Source organism: Amblyomma maculatum, chromosome 1 (genome assembly GCF_055883805.1).
Source record: "Amblyomma maculatum isolate TAMU_Amacu chromosome 1, ASM5588380v1, whole genome shotgun sequence".
In the NCBI taxonomy this organism is placed as follows: Eukaryota; Metazoa; Arthropoda; class Arachnida; order Ixodida; family Ixodidae; genus Amblyomma; species Amblyomma maculatum.
In genome coordinates this window covers 349,924,822-349,944,552 of record NC_139344.1, presented here as the reverse complement: position 1 = coordinate 349,944,552, position 19,731 = coordinate 349,924,822, and the positions used below count along the sequence as shown (strand labels likewise).

The 19,731-nt window shown below is 44.6% G+C and overlaps 1 protein-coding gene across 1 annotated transcript in view; it reads right to left on the bottom strand.

Annotated features, from left to right (window-relative positions):
• Spt3 (Transcription initiation protein Spt3) overlaps nucleotides 1-19,731 on the bottom strand; it is a 107,979-nt gene that overhangs the window by 14,915 nt on the left and 73,333 nt on the right. Inside the window, exons 4-8 of the mRNA XM_084590125.1 lie at nucleotides 17,125-17,211; nucleotides 13,093-13,213; nucleotides 8,986-9,125; nucleotides 8,497-8,572; nucleotides 4,709-4,830 (exon numbers count right to left, since the gene is read on the bottom strand). Coding sequence (XP_084446251.1) covers nucleotides 4,709-4,830; nucleotides 8,497-8,572; nucleotides 8,986-9,125; nucleotides 13,093-13,213; nucleotides 17,125-17,211 — 546 coding nt within the window. The remainder of the gene's footprint in view (nucleotides 1-4,708; nucleotides 4,831-8,496; nucleotides 8,573-8,985; nucleotides 9,126-13,092; nucleotides 13,214-17,124; nucleotides 17,212-19,731) is intronic.

Below are 19,731 nucleotides of genomic sequence, written 5' to 3'. Positions count from 1 at the left end.
CTATCTTGTTACTTCTCCACTTTGCATATCATTCGTTCCACCGGTTGCGCATCCTCCCCACCGACGCCCAACCCTGGAATGGCACCTAAAATTTGACCAAGAAAACATGTCCAAGTTTGGTAACACGGACTGTGAACAAGCTGGCCTGACATGACAGTGCAACAATACATGGATGGAAGAAAGAAAAGAGGCAACAAAGTATTAGTGCAAAATGAAGTGACAAACAAGAACGAAGAAACAATTTAATGTTTTGTTCCTTTTTTTTTTTTTTTAATGTGTAGAACTGCACTTTTTCACTATCACTTCCAAGCTGAAAATTCTTAGAAAATGAATAGGCACAAAAAGAACCTATCTGCCATCAAAAACAGCAGTCAAGTTTGTGCCCACTGCATGGCAAAAGACCTTCAGTGATGCTCGAATACATATACGGCATCATACACTTGCACCTGTGCTTTAGACTTCTCATCATCATTATTCCACCTAGTTCTCTGCAGCACTTACAGCTAAAGCCCCTCAATAAAGTAAAAGTAGCGCCAATTTGTGAAGATTGCCGCCCGCCTCCTTTCCGGCGCTCTCCTTCGGCGTTCGACCCTCTCATTGGCCGAGCGCCATCACATGTTTGCTTGCACTTTCCACTGGTGCAAAACAACGCGGCGCGCGCGCGTGTAACCGGCGCCTGCTCCGGAGAGCGCGCTAATCGTGCACCGCGTAGGTGGAGCCACGGTTGAAATACAAGAGGAGGAGCGGCGGCGCCGGAGAAGGAGAGAGGAGATGGTGCTACTTTTAGTTTATTGAGAAGCTTTACTTACAGCACCTTCTCCCCTGTGGTAAGTATCCAGTCACTCATCATTGCACAAATGGCCCTAACATGACGCCCCAATTGCCGTCACTCATCGAGGTATAGAAGTGCTGCTGTATTCTGCTCCAAACTGCTTTTCCTGCTCTGTCCTGCTCACAGTGTAAGAATATTTAGGTGTTGACACTGACCGCCCACCTCAACGAAGAGCACGCACAGATCACATTCGTCCTCTAGTACATGCGCTGAACGCAGAGGCGCGGGGGCGCTGCGTCACAGTGTCCATTCACTTGCGGAGTGGCGCGTGCGGCTAAGCGACGTGGCCGGCTTTCGGTGCCATTTCAGGCTGTGCTTGTCAGTGTTTTACGCCACCAGAGTGCACCACAAGGTGTGTACATTGGGTTTTGAGTTTTCGCACTGTGCCAGGAACTGTGCACAAACAAAGACTGCCACAACTAGCTTTTTATGCCGCAGTTTAGGACCAGCTGTAGTGACCAGTCCACAAGCTCACAAGCTGGAGTATGCCGATGCCACGGACAGCCATTGAGACCTATGTATTTGGTGGCTGGAATGTGTTGGGTGTTGCTGTGGCACACCTTACAAGTCCAGCCAGGTCCAGAAGCCGACCAGACGATATTACGGGTAAGAAGTATGTTGTACCCAACTGCAGATTGGGCAACCTGAGTTATCCGAATCAAGTGCTCCTTTATAAAGCTCCGTCAGACACTGGTCGCCTAGAACAGATAAAATACTGCGACCGAGCTACCATGTCTGCGCAAAGCATTTTCCTGAGCATATGATACCGAAATCGTTACACACAGAGTTCAATGGAAATGTGCTTTTAAATGCACCTAAGAAAAAAACCACTGCTGTCAGTGAATGCTGAGCCGAATAATTTTTCCGGGTGTCTGAAATATCTCACTAAATAGACAAGTTAAAAAAAAAAAGTCTCCTAGAAAACAAGTCAGCAGACATGTGTGCCAAGCAGCCAAGCAAGCGGCCTGCACCCGCCACTGTCGTACTGTCCTCGGGGATGATTGAAACACAAAAAGACTCCAATCCATCATCGAATCCTAAAAATGAACCTTTGCACAGGGGCTGGTCTACATCATTTGCGTCAATTTATCAAGGAACATGCCCTTCTTTCACCATGAAACTTGGAAGCACCTCCTCAAGTGCAATTAATAAGCTTCGTTGTCCTCAACACAGTTATATGTGCCGCAGTTGAACAAAAAAATACAAATTTTGCTGTTTAAGTCCCGAAGCGACATATGGGTATTAATGGACTTTGCAAGAAGCGATGGATTCACATGGGATTCTTCATAGCATATGAGCACCTTTTGCATTATTTCTTGGCAGTCATAGCCAGTACTAAACCTGTGTTCTCCGGCTCAGCAGTCAAGCTCTCTGATTACTAATGTATCATCGGGCTTAAAAGTATGGATGTCACGAAGTCAGAGAATGAAACAATTGAAGCTGCTAATGGCACTCTGTGTCCTGTGCTTCAATATGGATGAGACCAGTTTTCGAAGAAGCATCTAAGTACTAGTCGGCTATTTTCGTTCGGCAATCTCGCAGTCAGTTTTCACCTACTGTACATTTTACTGCCACAAAATACGATGTTACTAAAGGCAGGAGACTTGCTGGTAACGTTTATAACAATATGCAGTGCATTTGCCGGACTCGAGAACGCTAGATGAAGCATTTCGTGGCCCAGAATTATTGCGGTCAACAAGTCGTTTTAACGGGCAACTCGTTCGCTAAAGCCCTGCATTCATTGCAATGGCACTGAGCAATATGGGAAAGATGTGAAACTTTGCCCTGATGCCTGCTTACTATTAAGTAATGATAACCCAGAGCAGATGACAGGTGTAATTCAAAAGAATCGCAGCCAAAATAATGATACTTGTTTATAGTAATGGTTATGACACTGCAGAGTCATTGCTCCATGTGAATGAAGCACTCAAAAGGTTCAAGCAAAATGTGTTCAGCCGATGACGCACCATGTAAGGACTATATGCCTTATGTCTCCTCCGCATTAAGAAATACTGACTAACTGAGTTCTGAAAGCATTAAGGTAGCAATCAATTCATCTGCAATGCCTGAAAAACCTCTAGTAGCATTTTCGCACAAAGCATAAAGGTTACAGGTGCATACCTTCAAACTTTTCCAAATATTCTGGAAAATGTAATATCTTGCCTAAAATTTTATGCCAAAACAAAGTTTATTGGAGACAAATATGAAGTTCTACTGAAACCACACCATTGCTGGTGGTTCATACTGCACCGTCCCAAGAGGGAAATATGCATCACAATAGGGATCACCACCACCAGCCGCAACATGGTGGTAACTTTTATTGTCAACACCAGGGACCGCCAACTCATGTCTAAAACTCGAGTACTGTCTCCAAAAACCTGCTGTACTATTGGTCATGTTGCATCTCTGTTACTATTGGCGCATTCGGTTGGGGGGACGAGAGCAGAGGCACCGAGCATTACAGAGCAATACAGGAGCACACCGAGCGAGGGAATAACTGTCCTCCCACGGGAACGCTCTCTGCGTGTCGAGAGCAACACGCCACCACCATATGACCGCACTTCTCTCCCCAGTGTTTTCCGCCTGCCCGCAGTGGCGGCAGTTGCAACCCGAGGAGAGGCTGACGCTACATGTAGAACCGCTTGTTTTGTATGCCTCTGTTCTCACAGCGCGGCGATCTGCCTCCTTTGATCCTTTCGATGCCAGCAGCGACTCTCAAACATGCATACAGCACCATGCATACAGCATCTGAGCAATGCTTTCCACTCACTGAGCACCGACACTTTGCAGCCACCATTTTGACCATCGCCGACTCAAGAGAAAAAAAAGATGGCGCCGAGGGAGCAGCTGGGAGTGCACTCGGGTGCTCTCAGGGGAGGAAAAGCCCTCCTTCTCTAACATTGGAAGCCAGTAATTCTACTCCTGCTTTCCCACTGGAGGGCGCCCGCTTGTCTGAGAGCACTTTCAAAGTGCTCTCGAGTGCGCCTGCTCTCCTATTCGAATTCACCATATGCTTGTCACGCAGCTCCTTGTGGGTTCAGCCTTTTGCAGTGGCCTCAGTTTGTTTTTGTTTTTTTTCGTCGCCAGCCGACACATTAAAAGCACTGCGAACCAGTGTTTCAGTGTTTCCCAACTATTGAGGATTCAGAGTGAAATGCCATGCTAGAAGCCTGTGACAGTGCTTTGAGCTGTTTTTGAAACCATACACTTCAAAATTGTCATGTTTAGTGCTATCGAAGAAAGGGGGCAAGTTCGGCTTATGTGCCACGTATGCCTGTGATCTGAATTATTGATTACATGGCAGCGAAGCTGGTATCAATGTCCACTTAACTTAGCAAGAACATCAAGGTCTGCAGATGGTAAAAGGACACGAGAGTGGAATTTGGTTCAAGGAAACTTACACGGTGAAGTAGCTGAAGCGCACAAAGAAGGCTAAAGAAACGAGCTTTCTTACGTTTTCACAACCACAAGTGAAATTCAACAGTTGAACAGTAGTTCATAATGCATGCTTCGTATATGTAGCACACAAGTTTCTATAGTCCACAATAACACAGTTTTACATATTGAACTAAGGGCAGCAAACTAAGTTAAAATTATGCACTTAAATTAAAAGTACTTCAGTGACTGCAGAACTTAGCTCTTTATTAGCCTTGTAGGATTTTCTGGCTAATAATAACTACATTCAAGCATGCTTTGCTTAATGTTTGCATTAAAGATTATGCAAAAGCCATCAACACAATGTATACTTCTTTGTATAAATTATGTTAGCCATCCCAGCTTCCTTGTTGAATAACAAGCTGCCCTTTTCATTAGCTGAAAAAAAAAAAATGTACTGTTCATGTATAGAGAAAAAATAATATACAGAAGTAGAGTCACCTCAGCCACAGTTTCATAAGCCATGTAGCTGAAGACATCCAAGAGAGATGGTAACAGTTTCATATCGCTGTCAATGTCCTTCAGTAGCCACTCTCGAAATCGCCCAGTCTTGTTTTTCCGACCTGAAAAGGTCGAAGCAGCACAGTCAGCCAGTCACTGACACGAGCAGGGAATGGATCCTGTCAACCCAAATTTGTCCATAGTTGCCAAAACACAAAGCTCACAAGCACAGAGTTCAAAATCCACCTCTTCTGCAGGCAGACCAGGAGGTAAAGTACTGGCGAAGTGAAAGGTTGAGAATAGTACTTCAGTTAAATCAGTAACTGGAAAGATAGCTGCATTATGACCATTGCTATGAGCTAAAAGCAATTTATTAATTCCGAGAAACAAGAACAGCACATATCTACAAATCATTTACTTGGGCTTAGTCGCATGTAAGTGTCGCTCAACTTGATTTCAATGCCCTTCTTATGTGGCAAATCTGTTTATGTACACTAAAATTTGGTTGCATTTTTCTTCTCGTAAATGATATGCAAGGTATTACCGTATGTAGGTCATCATGTGGTATTTCCCTAAAACCGTGAATTAATTTATAATTCAATTTTTTTCCCACCTGTTTAGTTTCAACAGCTAAGCCAGCAATGACTACAGTATCAAATTTAAGTATAGGTTACATGAGGAATAAAAACTGTGATGTAATCGCACTGCTTCTTAACTAGTTGATTCCTGTTCTTGAAGCAGGCTGGCTTTAGCGTAGTAGTGAATTAAAATGACAAAGGAATGATTGCAGATTTTTTTCAAATCGTGATAACTGTCACCTGCCCATTAACTCCTGTATGCTAATTTGTTTGGATTAACCACCAATTTATTTATTCCTGTATCTGTTGTCTTTTTTCACTTACCCTCCAATTTCCTCACTCATTGAAATTAGAGCCCACCCTGGCTGTATTCCTAAGTCACAGTGTGTGTGTGCGGGGAAGAAGGGACTCGGGGGTGAGACGGGAAAGAGTCAGGTGTCAGAATAAAGGTGTTTCCAACGTGTACATCTGCCGTCGAACGTGACAGTGTTGTAACTAGAAATTGATGACGTCATTAAGTCATATAACTTAATGCAGCACCAACATGACTTGCAAGTGGTGTAGTATGCCTTAACTAGAAATTGATAATGTTGTATAACTAGGTATTATTTGCAAAATGGTGTAGTATGCTTAACTAGCAATTGAAAATGTCAGGTAACATAATCAATCATCATCATCGGTTGAACTATAACCATTGCAGGATGAAAGCCTCTTCCATATTCTTCCAACTAACCCGGTCCTGTACTAGCTTCATCCACTTGACTTCTGCGAACTTCTTAACCTCATCCACCCACCTAACTTTCTGCCGCCCCGTGCTATGCTTACCTTCCCTTGGTATCCAATTTGTAACCCTTTTCGACCATCAGTTATCCTCTCTTCGCACTACATGCTCTGCCCATGCCCATTTCTTCTTTTTGATTTCCAGTAGAATGTCATTAACTCGAGTTATTTCTCTGGCCCACTCTGCATGCTTCCTATCTCTTAACCATTTTGCATTCCACAGCTCTTTGCGTTGCCCTCAACTTAAGTAGAATCCTCTTCGTTAGCCTCCACGTTTCAGCCCCACAGATGAGTACATGTAAGATGCAACTGTTGTATACTTTCCTCTTGAGCGATGCCGGTAAACTGCTAGTCATAATGCAATCAATACGACTTGCAAATAGGCGTAGTTGTGTTATAACCAGAAACTGATGCTGTCATCTAAGTTATGTGATCAAGATGACTAGCAAAAATGGTGTAGCATGTTGTAACTAGAAAATAATGTACAATCAAAGTCGACTTGCAGAAGTGGTCTACTATATCATAACTAGAAAAATTGATGTCATCAATCACATGACCAAAGATCACTTGCAACAGATGACAGAAAAACAGACTAATAGGATTATCGATCAAAACATCAGTAAAAAGGAAAACTATATGTGATTTGACACTGTATAGAAATGTTGTAAACATTCTCTGTCATTCTTGCTCTTTCAGCATTCTTTTCCGTTGTATTACAAATTAGCACAGAAATGAGAATGTGTGATTTTGTTTTATTTATTTATTTATACATACATACTGCAGCCCTATGAATAGGATTTTGCACGAGTGGTACATAAAGAAAATGAAAATACAAACACAAAATACAAGGCATAGCAGTACATGTTTAAGCATATAAATCGAAATTATGTCAGAGAATGCAAAAACAGTGAAGAAATGTTGTCAGAAGCAAGCATAAATTTATCTACTGATAATAAACGAACTGAGCCAGGCAATGGATTCCAATGTTCAATGGGACACCGAAAAGAAACTATTTTTAAAGGTGTTGGTGTGAGCAAAGTAAGGTACGAGATTAAGGCCTTGATAGCTTCTTGTTAACTTGTTAACACTAGTTTGGTGCTCGTGATGCAGCAGTCACTTGAGAGACGATAATGCGAGTGGACAATGGAGTGCACAAATTTCATTGATTCAGTATGCCTGCTGGTGGCGAGTGTAGTTAGTTGCAATGATCCAAGGACAGAAGTGGTTGAAAAGTCGCGCAGACATTTACGACATATGAAATGAACTGATTTCTTTTGGATGGTTTCAATCTTATTTATATTGGTTACTTTGTAGAAATTCCACACAAAGAAAGCATAGTCAAGGATAGGACAGGTTAATTATTTGTAAATTAATAACTTGGTTTCTTTTGGAGCCTGAGTTAATGTTTATCTAAAATATCCTAATTTTCTGAGCGCTTTATTACATATGAAATCAATATCTTTGGAGCATGATAAATTTTCTGTGAAAGTAATTGTTTGGTATTATATTCAGATACCCTTTGAAGATGTAAATCATTAGAACAGAAAGGAAAAATGGAAGGGGAGTAGCTGTTAGGAATTGTCATTACGCCTGTTTTGAAAAAATTAATATTCATCTGCCAACTTTAAATGCCAGAAAAAGGTTCTACTGAGCGAGAGTGATCAGCTGAAGTGTTAATGATGTCATAGAGTATGCAACCTTCAGCATACATGTGGATTTTCGAAGTGCTGTTATATGGGAGGTCATTGATCTACAATACAAATAGCAAAGGTCCTAAAACCGAGCCCTGTGGTACCTCAGAAGATACCCGGGGCAACAGATGACTGAGCAGAGCTGTAGCTAATGAACTGTGAATGTGCATTTAGAAAACTTGAAATCCAGGCAGCTAGAGTTGGGTTTCTTAAAATGAGGTTTACTTTGAACATTAGTTAAGAATGAATTATGGTGCCGAAAGATTTAGAAAAATAAATGAAAAGTGCATCAATCTGATATTCACAGTCCAGATTATAGGCAATATCGTGCAAATATTCGGGCAATTGTGTTAAATTCCTGCCTAAAGCCATGCTGAACATTAGATAAGATGCTATCTGACTCAAAAAAATTGATAATATGTGCATGATTGATACGCTCCAGCATTTTACAAGATGACGATGTCAATGAGATCGGGCTGCAACTGTTTAGGTGTGGCCTATTACCAGACTTGAATAAAGGAATGACTTTGGCCAGTTTCCATGATTTTGGCACGATACTGGAAGTAAGAGATTTGTTGATTTAACATGAAGGTATAGAGATATCCATAGCGAAAATCGAACTAGAAATTTGTTATGAATGCCATCGGGGCCACTGGACTTTTTTGCGTCAATATTCAGTATCAGGTTAAAAACACTGATGCATAAAGGGTCAGCTGTGTGGCATGCGTCCAGCACTCACAGAAAGATGATGCCCTCGCATTGCTGTACTCCATGTAATGGGCTCGGTCCATGGCTTTTGTAAGCGAATCTGCTCTCTGCACATCATACACAGAGAGAAAGAGCATTTCACCAAACAAAGGAACCGCTTTGCACATAAATATTATTAGCACATACAAAATGATGCTAATAGGAACATACATTAATTACAGAGAATAGAATTCACATAATGGCGAATTAAAATTTTGCTCAATTTTAATTATTAATGCGCAAAACACATTTATTGTGCCAGTCCATTCATTATCCGAGTCAATAAGGTACTCATGTCGATTAACACAAAAGTAGGTTTTTCATGGCCACAGATACAGACAGTGCCCCGCTGTGGTGCCCTGCACCTAACTGCTTAGACTTCTCAGTTTCCTTAATCATGAGAACATCTTTTTATATAACCGAACATGCCCATAGCAAGGTAAAGGAAACTGCAAGCTGTGATGAAATGGCAAGTAATTACCATTTGTCTCCTAACAGTGACGTCATCTTGCAAGCCGCTGGTAAACACGTCAGCCAGCTCTCCCGTCTGGTCAATGAAAGAAATGAAGTCATTGCAAATCCTTGCACGCTTGAACTGAGGCCCACTTTGCAGCGTTTCGTCTGTGGCAGTGGGGGAAAAAAAAAAAATGAAAGTGGTTACGAGGTTAGCTGAGTGCTCCTTTTCTTTTTTTTCTTTCTCTCTCTCTCTTATTAGCAGTGTTTCAATATGCATGTAAATTTTTCTTTCTTTTATTTAACATAGTGGCAAAACAAACATCTCTTGCTCCTCCATTGCAAAAGAATTTGACGAACCAGAAAATTCTAAAGCCCTGATTACTTTGTTATTACTTCATAAAGGTATGTCTGTCCCTCATCATTCATTCAAATAAAGTATGACTGCTGTACTTCATATGGACATGAATAATATGTGAGGTGTCATCTCAAGATCCTGATGAGCATGTTCAACGACCCAAATGCGTCAGTTGAAGCCCTATTCACAGCCCAAAAGAATAAAAAGTCACCCGATGACAACTGGTCTGGAGTGCAGCTAAGCATAAATGCTAGCTTGAAAACTCCCAAAGAAATCTGTCATAGCTCCTTAGCAAGAATGCAACCTGTAACAATGCTGGCAACGAAGTTAGAACAACAGCATTTGCAATCTCAGAGGAATATTTTGTGAACTTTAACTCTTTTGATAACGCGTGAAAATTTCCGTTCTTTGTAATTCTCGAAAGACATTTTTTGCCACTACAAATAATACTGCAGCACATGTTGCAGCATAAAAAAATTGCACATAATGGAATGCTCTTTCTAGAAACATAAGTTATAAAACAAAACATTTTTATGGAACTTACAAAATATAAAAAAAATGCCATTTTTGCAGCAAGTTGATAAATATAAGATAGAAAGGCACAATACCTACAGACGCATTATAAACAGAGCAGATTTAGAATATACATATTGAAGTTCAATGACCCAGGAACACTTTGGGAAAAAATAAACTATCTGTACAGCACCATTCTTCAGCTACATAAAAAAAACTACGGGCGCAAAGAGCCTCATTTCTCGTGCCATGCGGTGAAGCAGTTTCTGATTTTTGTGAGGGACCAAACCAAAGCTACTGTAAATTGGCTCTAAAGGCCGGGTATGCATGTTCGATATGCAGCAAACCTTCACGAATGCGTTTTCGTTGAAAAAAATCGCCCGGACTCAGAGTCAAAGCTCACTATTTATTAGCCGGCGCCAATTTCAGGTAATTATCCCCACTCAACACCATCAGACAACAAAGCCGGAAATATGATTCAATATTTGACTTGCTGGAAGTCTTTTCACCACAAAAATTTGATGTTAATGCTGCATTACCACGAGTGGCAGGTTTATTTTTTTCAAGCACCGTTGCCACACCCCCTTTCTCAACAGCATACATGCACATGAGTTCTCAAAAAGGTCCCTCAAAAATCAGAAAGTTGCGAGAGCGGGAAAAGTTAAACTGGTTCTACAAGTGCAGTGCCTAGACTAACCCCTGGATGGTACTAAGTGCACGAGAAACAATTCCAGCATGTTGAAATTGGCGATTTAAACCATCGCTCACCGATGATCGATTTGAATAGGCATGGTAACAAAAGAGTTAGAAGGGCAATGCATGCTTGACATACTGCATTAAGGGAACCACTAAATAAAACTAATATACTCATAAATAACTGCATCTCCTCTGAAAGAGTGAGATTCTTTCTATACCAAGCCTGCAGTGCCTGTCCTGAGAGATTAGCATTAAAAACTGCCTAAAAGAGCCTGAAGAAATCCACTATGCCAGGTATTAAAATGGGCCCAAAAACGACAGAAAGTGACAATGCCCCCTTGGCATGCGAAAATTTTACTTTCATTAGCATTTAAGCCCCCTTTTAACTCACATCAACCACAATAAGTTGCTATGGTAGAAACAAATAACGACTGCTATCAATTCTGGATTAGGTTTTTAAAAAATTAATAATAAAAGAAGTGCCCATTGTGTCATCCAGTTCTTCAGCCCAGTACTCGACCTTTCAAGCAAGCCAGCAGGATCTGCACTGTGTTAAGGTGACTATGGCCAGACCATGAAATTTATTAGTGCATGCATTGAGCAGTAAATAAGCAGCAGAATTGCTGCCTTCAATGGCATTCTTTCTTTCTTTTCAGCTTCCTCCTCAAATCCGCTTCCCCATGATTGCAACACAGCACCGTAATAGGGGTCAAAAACTATAAATACATATGAAAAGTTTTGCCACTTCTCTGTACCTAGGTTATAACTAGGCCACCTACTTTCCAGCTTTAATTGAAAAGTATCGATAAACATCCACCGGTAAAAAAGATAGAAATCAGTTAAAATGGAAAATCACGTGTTTCTAGGCATATGTTGAGGTTAGGAGGTGACCGTTTTCACAAACAAAACTTCCCGCTCCTTTCCCTTTCAAACACCGAGAAGGCACTCACAAATATACAGGCAATATCTTAAGCTCATGGCGACAAAAATATCACCCCATGGCTTCACCTTCTCGTTCAAATATTGCTGTGATTACCTGTAGGCACTGGCAGATGACTCGATTTTAGGAATGTTTGTGTACAACATTAGTAGAGAGTTTTAACCGGTTGATGTGTGGAACCATTCTTATTTGTGGTGCAAAAACCTCGAATTCAGCCAGGCTCATGGACAAAAAAAAAAATTAGCAGTTTTGATGGAGAGTACTGCACGACTTTCATGAAGAGCTATGAGGAACTGCGGTGCAAGTTCAACACTGTCACATATTAGGTCTCAAACAAGAAAGACTGTTAACAATGAGCCCTCGATGATGGCATTGTTTTCAGGTTTTTAGTTACTTGGCATTTCTGCCAAATTCTGCCTCGTCTCAAAAGCACTGACACAGTAACAGAGAGGAGACAAAAGCTGAAAGCACTTGTGTAGACACTAGAAAATTTGCAAAAAGCTTCTGAAGATGATCTTTCAAGACGAGCCACCTAACTCCTTTCTTCAGTTATGAGCAAACTTCACTTGGAGCGGGATTTCCTAAACACAACATGTTCTCTCCCTGGCGTGAAATTTCTCCTGCTAGATAAGAAGCTGAATCAGGAACCAGCACAAGGCCATTGAATTGTGGGCAGCCTAATGACCATGGGCAATGAGGGTCTAAAAATGTAGCTCGTAGGATTTCTACAGCATTCTGTAAGAACAAACAAGATGCTTATTAGCATCCCGAACGGCATCCCCAAATGGATGAGAGGTACGGAGCACTCCAAAAAAAGACTCACGGTGCAGCCAGATTTAAGTCGGGAAAAAATGTTAACTAGAGTTTCAGTCTTGCTGCCATCACTCCGTAGCTCTGCTAACTAACTGCGTGCAACTAGCCTATATTGTTGAGACTGTCTTGAAAAATTAAATAGTGATACTGAAAACGGATTTTTGATGTTCGTGCTGTCGAGACAAGCATGCTAACACAACCAAATTAACAAGGTAAAAAGCCGGCTACTACCCTCAACTTTGCACAGCATGAGTGCCAACGACATAAAACCACTAGTGGTCTTTTTTCTATTACCTTTCCCACAAGCACCGAGAATTTTTTTGCCAATTATCACCGCTTTTAGCATTTCAACCGTGCAAGTAGCTAAAAAACACCAATTTCTGGAAAAGAAATAAACGCCAGAAAAGATCCACCAAATTTTCTCGGAAATAAATACCAGAAACATAGCCTAGTTATAATCAGTTTCTGGTTATTTATTTTGTCTCACTCACACTGCAATTGGCTATCTCTTCTGTAAGGGTTGTCTAGACCGGTAAAAGCATGTCTAGAACTAAAAGATACATATACAGCACGGTTTTTCAAAGCTCAAAGAGCTGTACATATGTTTAATCAGCAGGCAGACCTTACTGCACAGAACAAATCTTTAAAAATATAGCATCTAGCATCAATTTGTTGCCTTTCACAGAAACTGAAGTGGGCATTAAACTTTGTGACTATCAGGTAAAGCTTCGTAACTGCTCCAAAAGATCTTCGTGACCCCACCAGTATGTTAAAACCACATAGCTAGAAAACTGCATGTGCAATGTATCTCTTACCCATATCTGGGAGTACGACCCCTGCTGATATTTCCTCGCTGTCTTCAGTGGGAAATTTGGAGTAGAGGTATCCCTTCAGGGACTTTAATTCCAGGTAGCGAACCAGGCGCCCCAGCTTTACCTGCAACAAAACACTGATCAGGGGCGCACGCGCAAGGCTTCGAACAATACAGCAAAACAGGAAGACTCCGGGATAGCATTGTCAGCAAGCAAGCCCAGAAAGAGTGAGAAGATACTGAAATAAAGGTGGCACAGACGAAGACATGAGATGACAGAGCTGAGATGAAACAATGGCTTGTCCTGCCAAGTTCCGCTGTACCCTGCCTTCACCTGCACTTTCAAAATGCAGAATGTTATGCCAACTAGCTCAACCGACCGCTTTGTTGAGCGAAAAAAGAAATGTGACACGTTTGCATGGTTTTAGCTCAATTCAAGTCTGCTGCAGCCTCGTATGGCTTCTGGGGCTCAGCAGAACAACCAGTAGGACAAATATCGAGGACATAAATCCTGTTCCTCTTAAGGGCAGTGTAAAAAGCCGTTGTGGTACTATACGGGCAATATATCCCAGGTTAAAATACAACTGGGTGATTGCTATTTTACATGTAGAATTCTTCCCTTCGGCTACGACTCTTCGGCTACCTACGGCAGCGCAAACAGTTGCTATAAGCCGTAAAGTGCGGTTGAACAGTTCTGGTTCAAAATGTCAACCATTAAGATGGCAGCCCCCGGTCCAGATGTATCGGCCGACGCAACGGCATTTCTCACAGTTAATTCCCTAATTACAAATTATTCCCGCGCACATTAACGGCAGAAAAAACAACGAGCCCAACGAGGGGTGGACATCCGCGTGGAACGATACGCGCCACATGTTGCGACAAAGTCCGCGACGCTCAAGGGGTAGCCGAAGCCCACCGGCCGTTAACCCTCACAGCAGGACGCACGCGCCTTACATCAAAACGTGATGCCTTCGGTGCGGCCGTCAACGTTGTGATCGTAAAGAGGCGTAGCTTTTAGCACTGGAGTACAGATCGACCATTACCAAGCACGTAGCATCATTTTGTCAACGGTAAAAACACCCGCAACAAAAAGACTTGAGGCGACAAGATTACAAAAAAAAAAAAAAAGGAACAAAAGCTGAAAGCGTCTAGCTATTTGTCGGAACGATGAATGCAGAGTCACAACAACGGAACCCTTCTACTACGCACTACTACTACCACGCACTTATAAAGTAACGCGTCGAAGAGCTGCGTAAAGCAGTCTGCTCGCGACAATCAAACGGATGGCAACACCCTAGAAGACGGCGGGGGCTCTTTTCGCATCTTTATTTGCAGTCATTACTTGCACTGGCAGGAGTTGCAGGAAACACTCATCATCACGGAACATTAAGACAACATCGAGATATGCTAAATGCGCGGCGGCGCGAGAGATCAATGGCCCAGAATGACGCGAGCGTCTCGCACAGAGTGGCAATACGTCACATGCGCGCCTCGCTAAAAGCTCGCAGGCAGGATATCGCGAACGTAAATGAGTGGCGACAATTAATGCAGAGCAAGAAACAAGGGAAGCTCGAACATCGCGTCACTACGGCCGGGCGACCCCGCCGCGTTGCCGGGAAAACAAGGGACGCTTACATCAAGCGCATAAAACTACAGCAAAAGGAAAAAAAAAGAGAAAACGAGATTAAAAACGTGAGCGACGTGAGACATTTAACGTTGCAGATGACGCGTGGCCGAGACTGTTTTTAGTCTCCAGCAGAAACACGCTCGGACCTCAAAGCAGTAGCGCGGGATAAGCGAGAGCTCAACCCCATCGACTGAGAGAGGCAATCTCAAGTCACTCTGACAAAACAACCAGCGCAAAGAAGGGGAAAAAAAAAAAAAAAAAATTACACGGGGAGAGTGAGAGAGCCATTTTACTCTGGCGCTGCTGTTTCGAGTGCAGGAGGGGCGCATCTAACTCTCCATCCTGTTTTCTTCTTTCCTGTTTTGTTTTTGCTTCAAGTTTCATAAGCACCCTCCTCCCCCTTGTTTTTAAGTTTGTGTTAATGCGCCCGCGCTGACTGGTACTATGCTGGGACTGCGGTGTAAAAGCTTCGCGAACAACGATGCGTGTGTACAGCAAAAGACGGAGCCTGCAACAGATCCTTGAAGACTGGAGGCAAAGCTACAAGATGCGAGCGTCCCACACCCCGCCGGAAAACAGACCCCAGCTGAAGGAACGGGGCGGGCCGCCTTTATGCGATCTTGCGTCGAATCTACAAATCAAGCACTTGGAGAGAGGGGAAGACAGGTGCCCGCAGTATTCTGAGCGCACGCCGCGTTTAACAGGCCATCAAGGTGCACCCAGTATACCGGCGTCCACACATGGGCCGGCTCCAGTGGTAGTGGTAACGCCCATTCACGTCAGCAAATTGCGGATGCTGAGCAACCGTTTTGGTCGAAAAGTGACAGTCGAAAATTTACCATATTGGCCAAAAAGCGGCACTCGCATGTCAGTCGCGCACTGCTCGATCTTCTATAGCTTTGCGACTGCGAGTCTTTTAGAATGCGAGTCGCAAACAGCTACCGATCAGCGGCGCAGTTGAACTGATTTTAAGCTCGCTTCGCACCACAGGGCCACCCTCTTGTAAGCGTGAACATCGTGAACATCGATCGGTACACAGTCGAGCAGCTCCCTGGTCGCAAGCGACAGCCGGTAGCACGCCCTTCGCGATCCGCAAGTACGAATGGGTCCGAAAAGTGTGCAAAGGTTGCGACCAGTGGAGTAACGGCTCGCTTGTAGCCCGAACCTGCACCGACGGAAGGTGATGGTACAGCTAAAAGAAATATGAAAGGGAACACGGGAGCGCGTAGCCTCCACGCTTTGCAAAGCGCTGCCACCAACGCGAGACGAGAATGAGTTGCACCAAGGGTATGCTCGGGAAGAGCAGCCGACCAAGCTTACTTTGGGTGCGTCTTTACAACTGATTCTTATCACCTGTGGGTGACAGCGCATTTGAAAGAGTGGAGGCCACGAGCTCCCGTGTTCCCTTTCATATTGCTTCTAGCTGTACGTGTGACCTTAGCAGTGAATATATCGGGTTCACGCGCATCACTTAGCATTGCCGCACCATCTGTCATGAGCAGGCGAATACTGGTTGAGTGTGCGAGCAGCATCCACTGCATCCGCTTCAGAAGGCGGCGAGCGATTCGCGTAAGCTCGGCATTTCCGTTTCGCAATACGGAAGGATGAACAGGCTTAACGCGTGATCTAATGTATTTAGTGATGTATGTGAAAACCCCGTTTTTCGCTCCACTTTGTCCGTCATAGTTCCATTTATTTTACAAGGAGACAGCAGTGAGACGATCCGGAAAGCAAAGGTTTTGGAAATTAAGTCGCCATAACTGGCTGCCTCAGAAAACGAACACTTCTCGCTTTTCAGAGCCATCACCAGCCTCACTGTGCCTCCCCCTTATCTCCCCAGTCGACCCCGCCCTGTACGTGCCAGCTTCATCTACGTAATCCTCCTGAATATGGTCCGTCCGCTTAGCATTCTGCCGCACCAGGCCTGCTGTGCTTACCAGCCCTAGGAATCCAATCTCAGTTACCCTCAGCGACTAATGGTTTCCTCGCCTTCGCATTACATCCACTGTCCATGCCCAATTCTTCTATTTCGGCTAGAATATCAGTAACTCATGTTTGTTCCTCAATCACCTCTCCCCTCTCTCTCTCTCTCTCTTTTTTTTTTTTTTTGTTCCCTTAGCGTTGCATCCCTCGTTTTCCTTTCCATAGCTCGCTGCGTTGTCCTCAATTTAAGCTGAACGCTAACGTGACAATGTTGCACTGTACAGAGCATGACTTCGGCGATACATAAGCAGTGCGGAGAGACCTCTTTGAGAGGTCTCACTCTAGCACACCCTGCCCTGTACAAAACGTGACACAATACTTAGAGGGAAATGCTTGAGCTCCCCTCTTTGTACTCTAAACGGTAATTACTAGACACCCCGACAGTGGGTACACTTTGTCGATGCCCGCTACTGATCGCCCGCTCACCTTGTTCTTGCGCATGAGGAAGAGAATGTCCTCGATGCCGATGGTCTTGGCACCGCGAAGCGTGGCCACCTCGGCTGCCCGGCTGTACTGAAAACAGCACCATAGGGAAAATAAGACGCGTACACCCAAACAAGTACAGCGAGAAGCAATATGAGAGGGAATACGGAAGCGCATGGCCTTCGCATTTCGCAAAGTGCTGCCACCAACAGAAGACGAGAATGGGTGGCACCAGGGACATGCTCGGAAAGAGCAGCCGACCAAGCTTACTTTGCATGTGCCTTTACCGCTTGTTATTATCACTTGTAGGCGGCAGCGCTTTGCAAAACGTGGAGGCCACGCGCTCCCATGTTCCCTCTTTTATATTGCTGCTAGCTGTATAGTGGGAAACACAGTTTCAAAAGCACATACACGGTCCACGCGGCATGCGTTGCAGACAGATGGTCCAGGAAAAAGAACTCTGAGGGGTGCCCCCGTTTGCCGGCTCCCCTTGCTTACCCACGTTGGCGTAAATGCACTTTTCTACTCGTTTAATCATCGCTATTCCCTCAATATGTGACTATGTTCTCCCACACGCTTATCAACACACAGCAATGAGCAACCGCATTAATCAAGTCACAAGGACGCGCCTGAGTGGCCAAGAAATAACGTGTCTGACTGGAAATAAAAGAGTCCAAGAGAGTTCGATTCCCATTTCAAAAAAGATACCCGGGTTGATCGCTCCTGCCAGCTCGCACACGGCACGCGGCCACGTGACGTAACACAATCCACCGACACATCAGTGTCCGGCATTCGCACTTGAAAACTACTGCATGCCTGCCAGAGGCACCCCCGTGATTGTCGTGCGAAAGCCATCCGGAGCATTCCAGCCCGAGCCAAATCCTGCCTTGCTTGTGGAGCAGCCGTGATTGGCCAATAGCTGCGCAGCAACGCGCTGCCGAGGCAGCGGATAATCCAACATGTGACGTTGCAGTCGCGCAGCCAAGCCATCCCGTTAAAACGGCCGTGATTACACCTGCATAATTTTGCTGCCTGCCTTTCTGCATTTGTTTGCTAGTCAAAAGGGACCACCAACTAGGCCAGCTGCGCTGCCATCGCGGTTGCCACTGGAGTGAGGCTTGCTCACTCGATTCAGGGTTAATTAGTCGCCGGTAAGGCGCTTTTTATTATGCTCACTGCCTCGTGGCGAATATAGTGCTTTCACCTCGTCTCCTATCATACTCTACACGAAGAACACGGCTGGAGGTGGCCAGTTCGAAACCCGCTGCCGGACACCCACCGGTAAAATGGGTACAAGCGTCCCCCGGCCCGGCGCCCGGCTCTCTCAGGGGTGTGCATTTGGAAGAGGCTCTGCTAACACTGCTGTGCTCCTTCGAGGGCTTAAAGTTTCGAACAAACTAATGACCTGCAAAGGTCGGGTTGACAATAGTCAACCCACTACAATAGTTTCAGGAATACGAAAAACAGGCGAATAACGTAGAATGGCGTTCAAGGAGGTCTAGAGCAGGGGGCCCTTCAGCCAGTGACCTCACCCCATTATAATGATGTCGTGGGTAATCCCACTTCACGGACGCATTCGCTATTCACCTCCAATTTCACACAGTTTGGGTGAGTTAGGTGATTAACCGCCACGTCATACGAACCGATCGACGAAGTGGTTGGAATGCCTCAAGTCGCTGCATTCTTGAGCTGCATCCGACAATGGGCGACGTTATCCTGACGTCATAGTCATGGGAGCCAAGATAACATAACATGAAATTTTTTTGAGCAAGCAGCAGTAAGGAGACCAGGAAAGCCCGTAAACTTTCGTCCGGTCCTGGCACACTAAAATGCCGCCCTGTGTGACGTCAGCATAGAGGTTTTGCGTTAACTCCTTTCTACCGGCTGTACTATGTACGGTGATACGTCATAGCGGAAAGTAGCGAACACTTCGTTTTACTTCAAAGCGCGCCAAATGGCCCCTAGTGGCGCACTGTTCCATGAGACGACGTCGATCGCGCTTAACGAAAAGGTCAACATGGCACTTAGAGAGCTGCCGCTTTCTACTACGGCGCTCGGAATCGTTCTGTACCCCAGGGCGCCTCGATGTAGAGCCCTGGAGTCACTGGAACGGGAATTTGTTATACCCTGACTTTATTCTACCCCTCTCCCTCTCCGTAAGGCTCTAGCAGCGGCAATACTCGAGCCGCGAGACTCCGAAGTCGAAGCCAATGGCAGCTGGAAGCGGCCGCATACAGCTCCGCATACATTCCCGATGACCCCACCCACACGTGTACGCGTGCACTTCTGTGCACGCTCGCTGCGTCGCCTCTCACTCATCTATCCCTGCGCAGTTTTTTTGAGCTTCTGCACGGGCGGAGCGGACTGTTCCTCGGGCGCAGCGAATACAAGCGGCCGTCGCTTCGCCACCGCGCCTCTCTTCTGGCCAAATAGCAAATGGCATACCATCTCTACTAATGCGCCAAGTCCATCAGGAGAGCGCGGCCGCGGAGGGCACTGAGACGAAAATTTCAAAGAGAACCCGCCGATATACGGACAGAAGAGGAGGAAAAGCGACGACGTCGGCAAGAGCCATCTACATAAAGCGCGCGCAAGTAATGTGTATTTTTC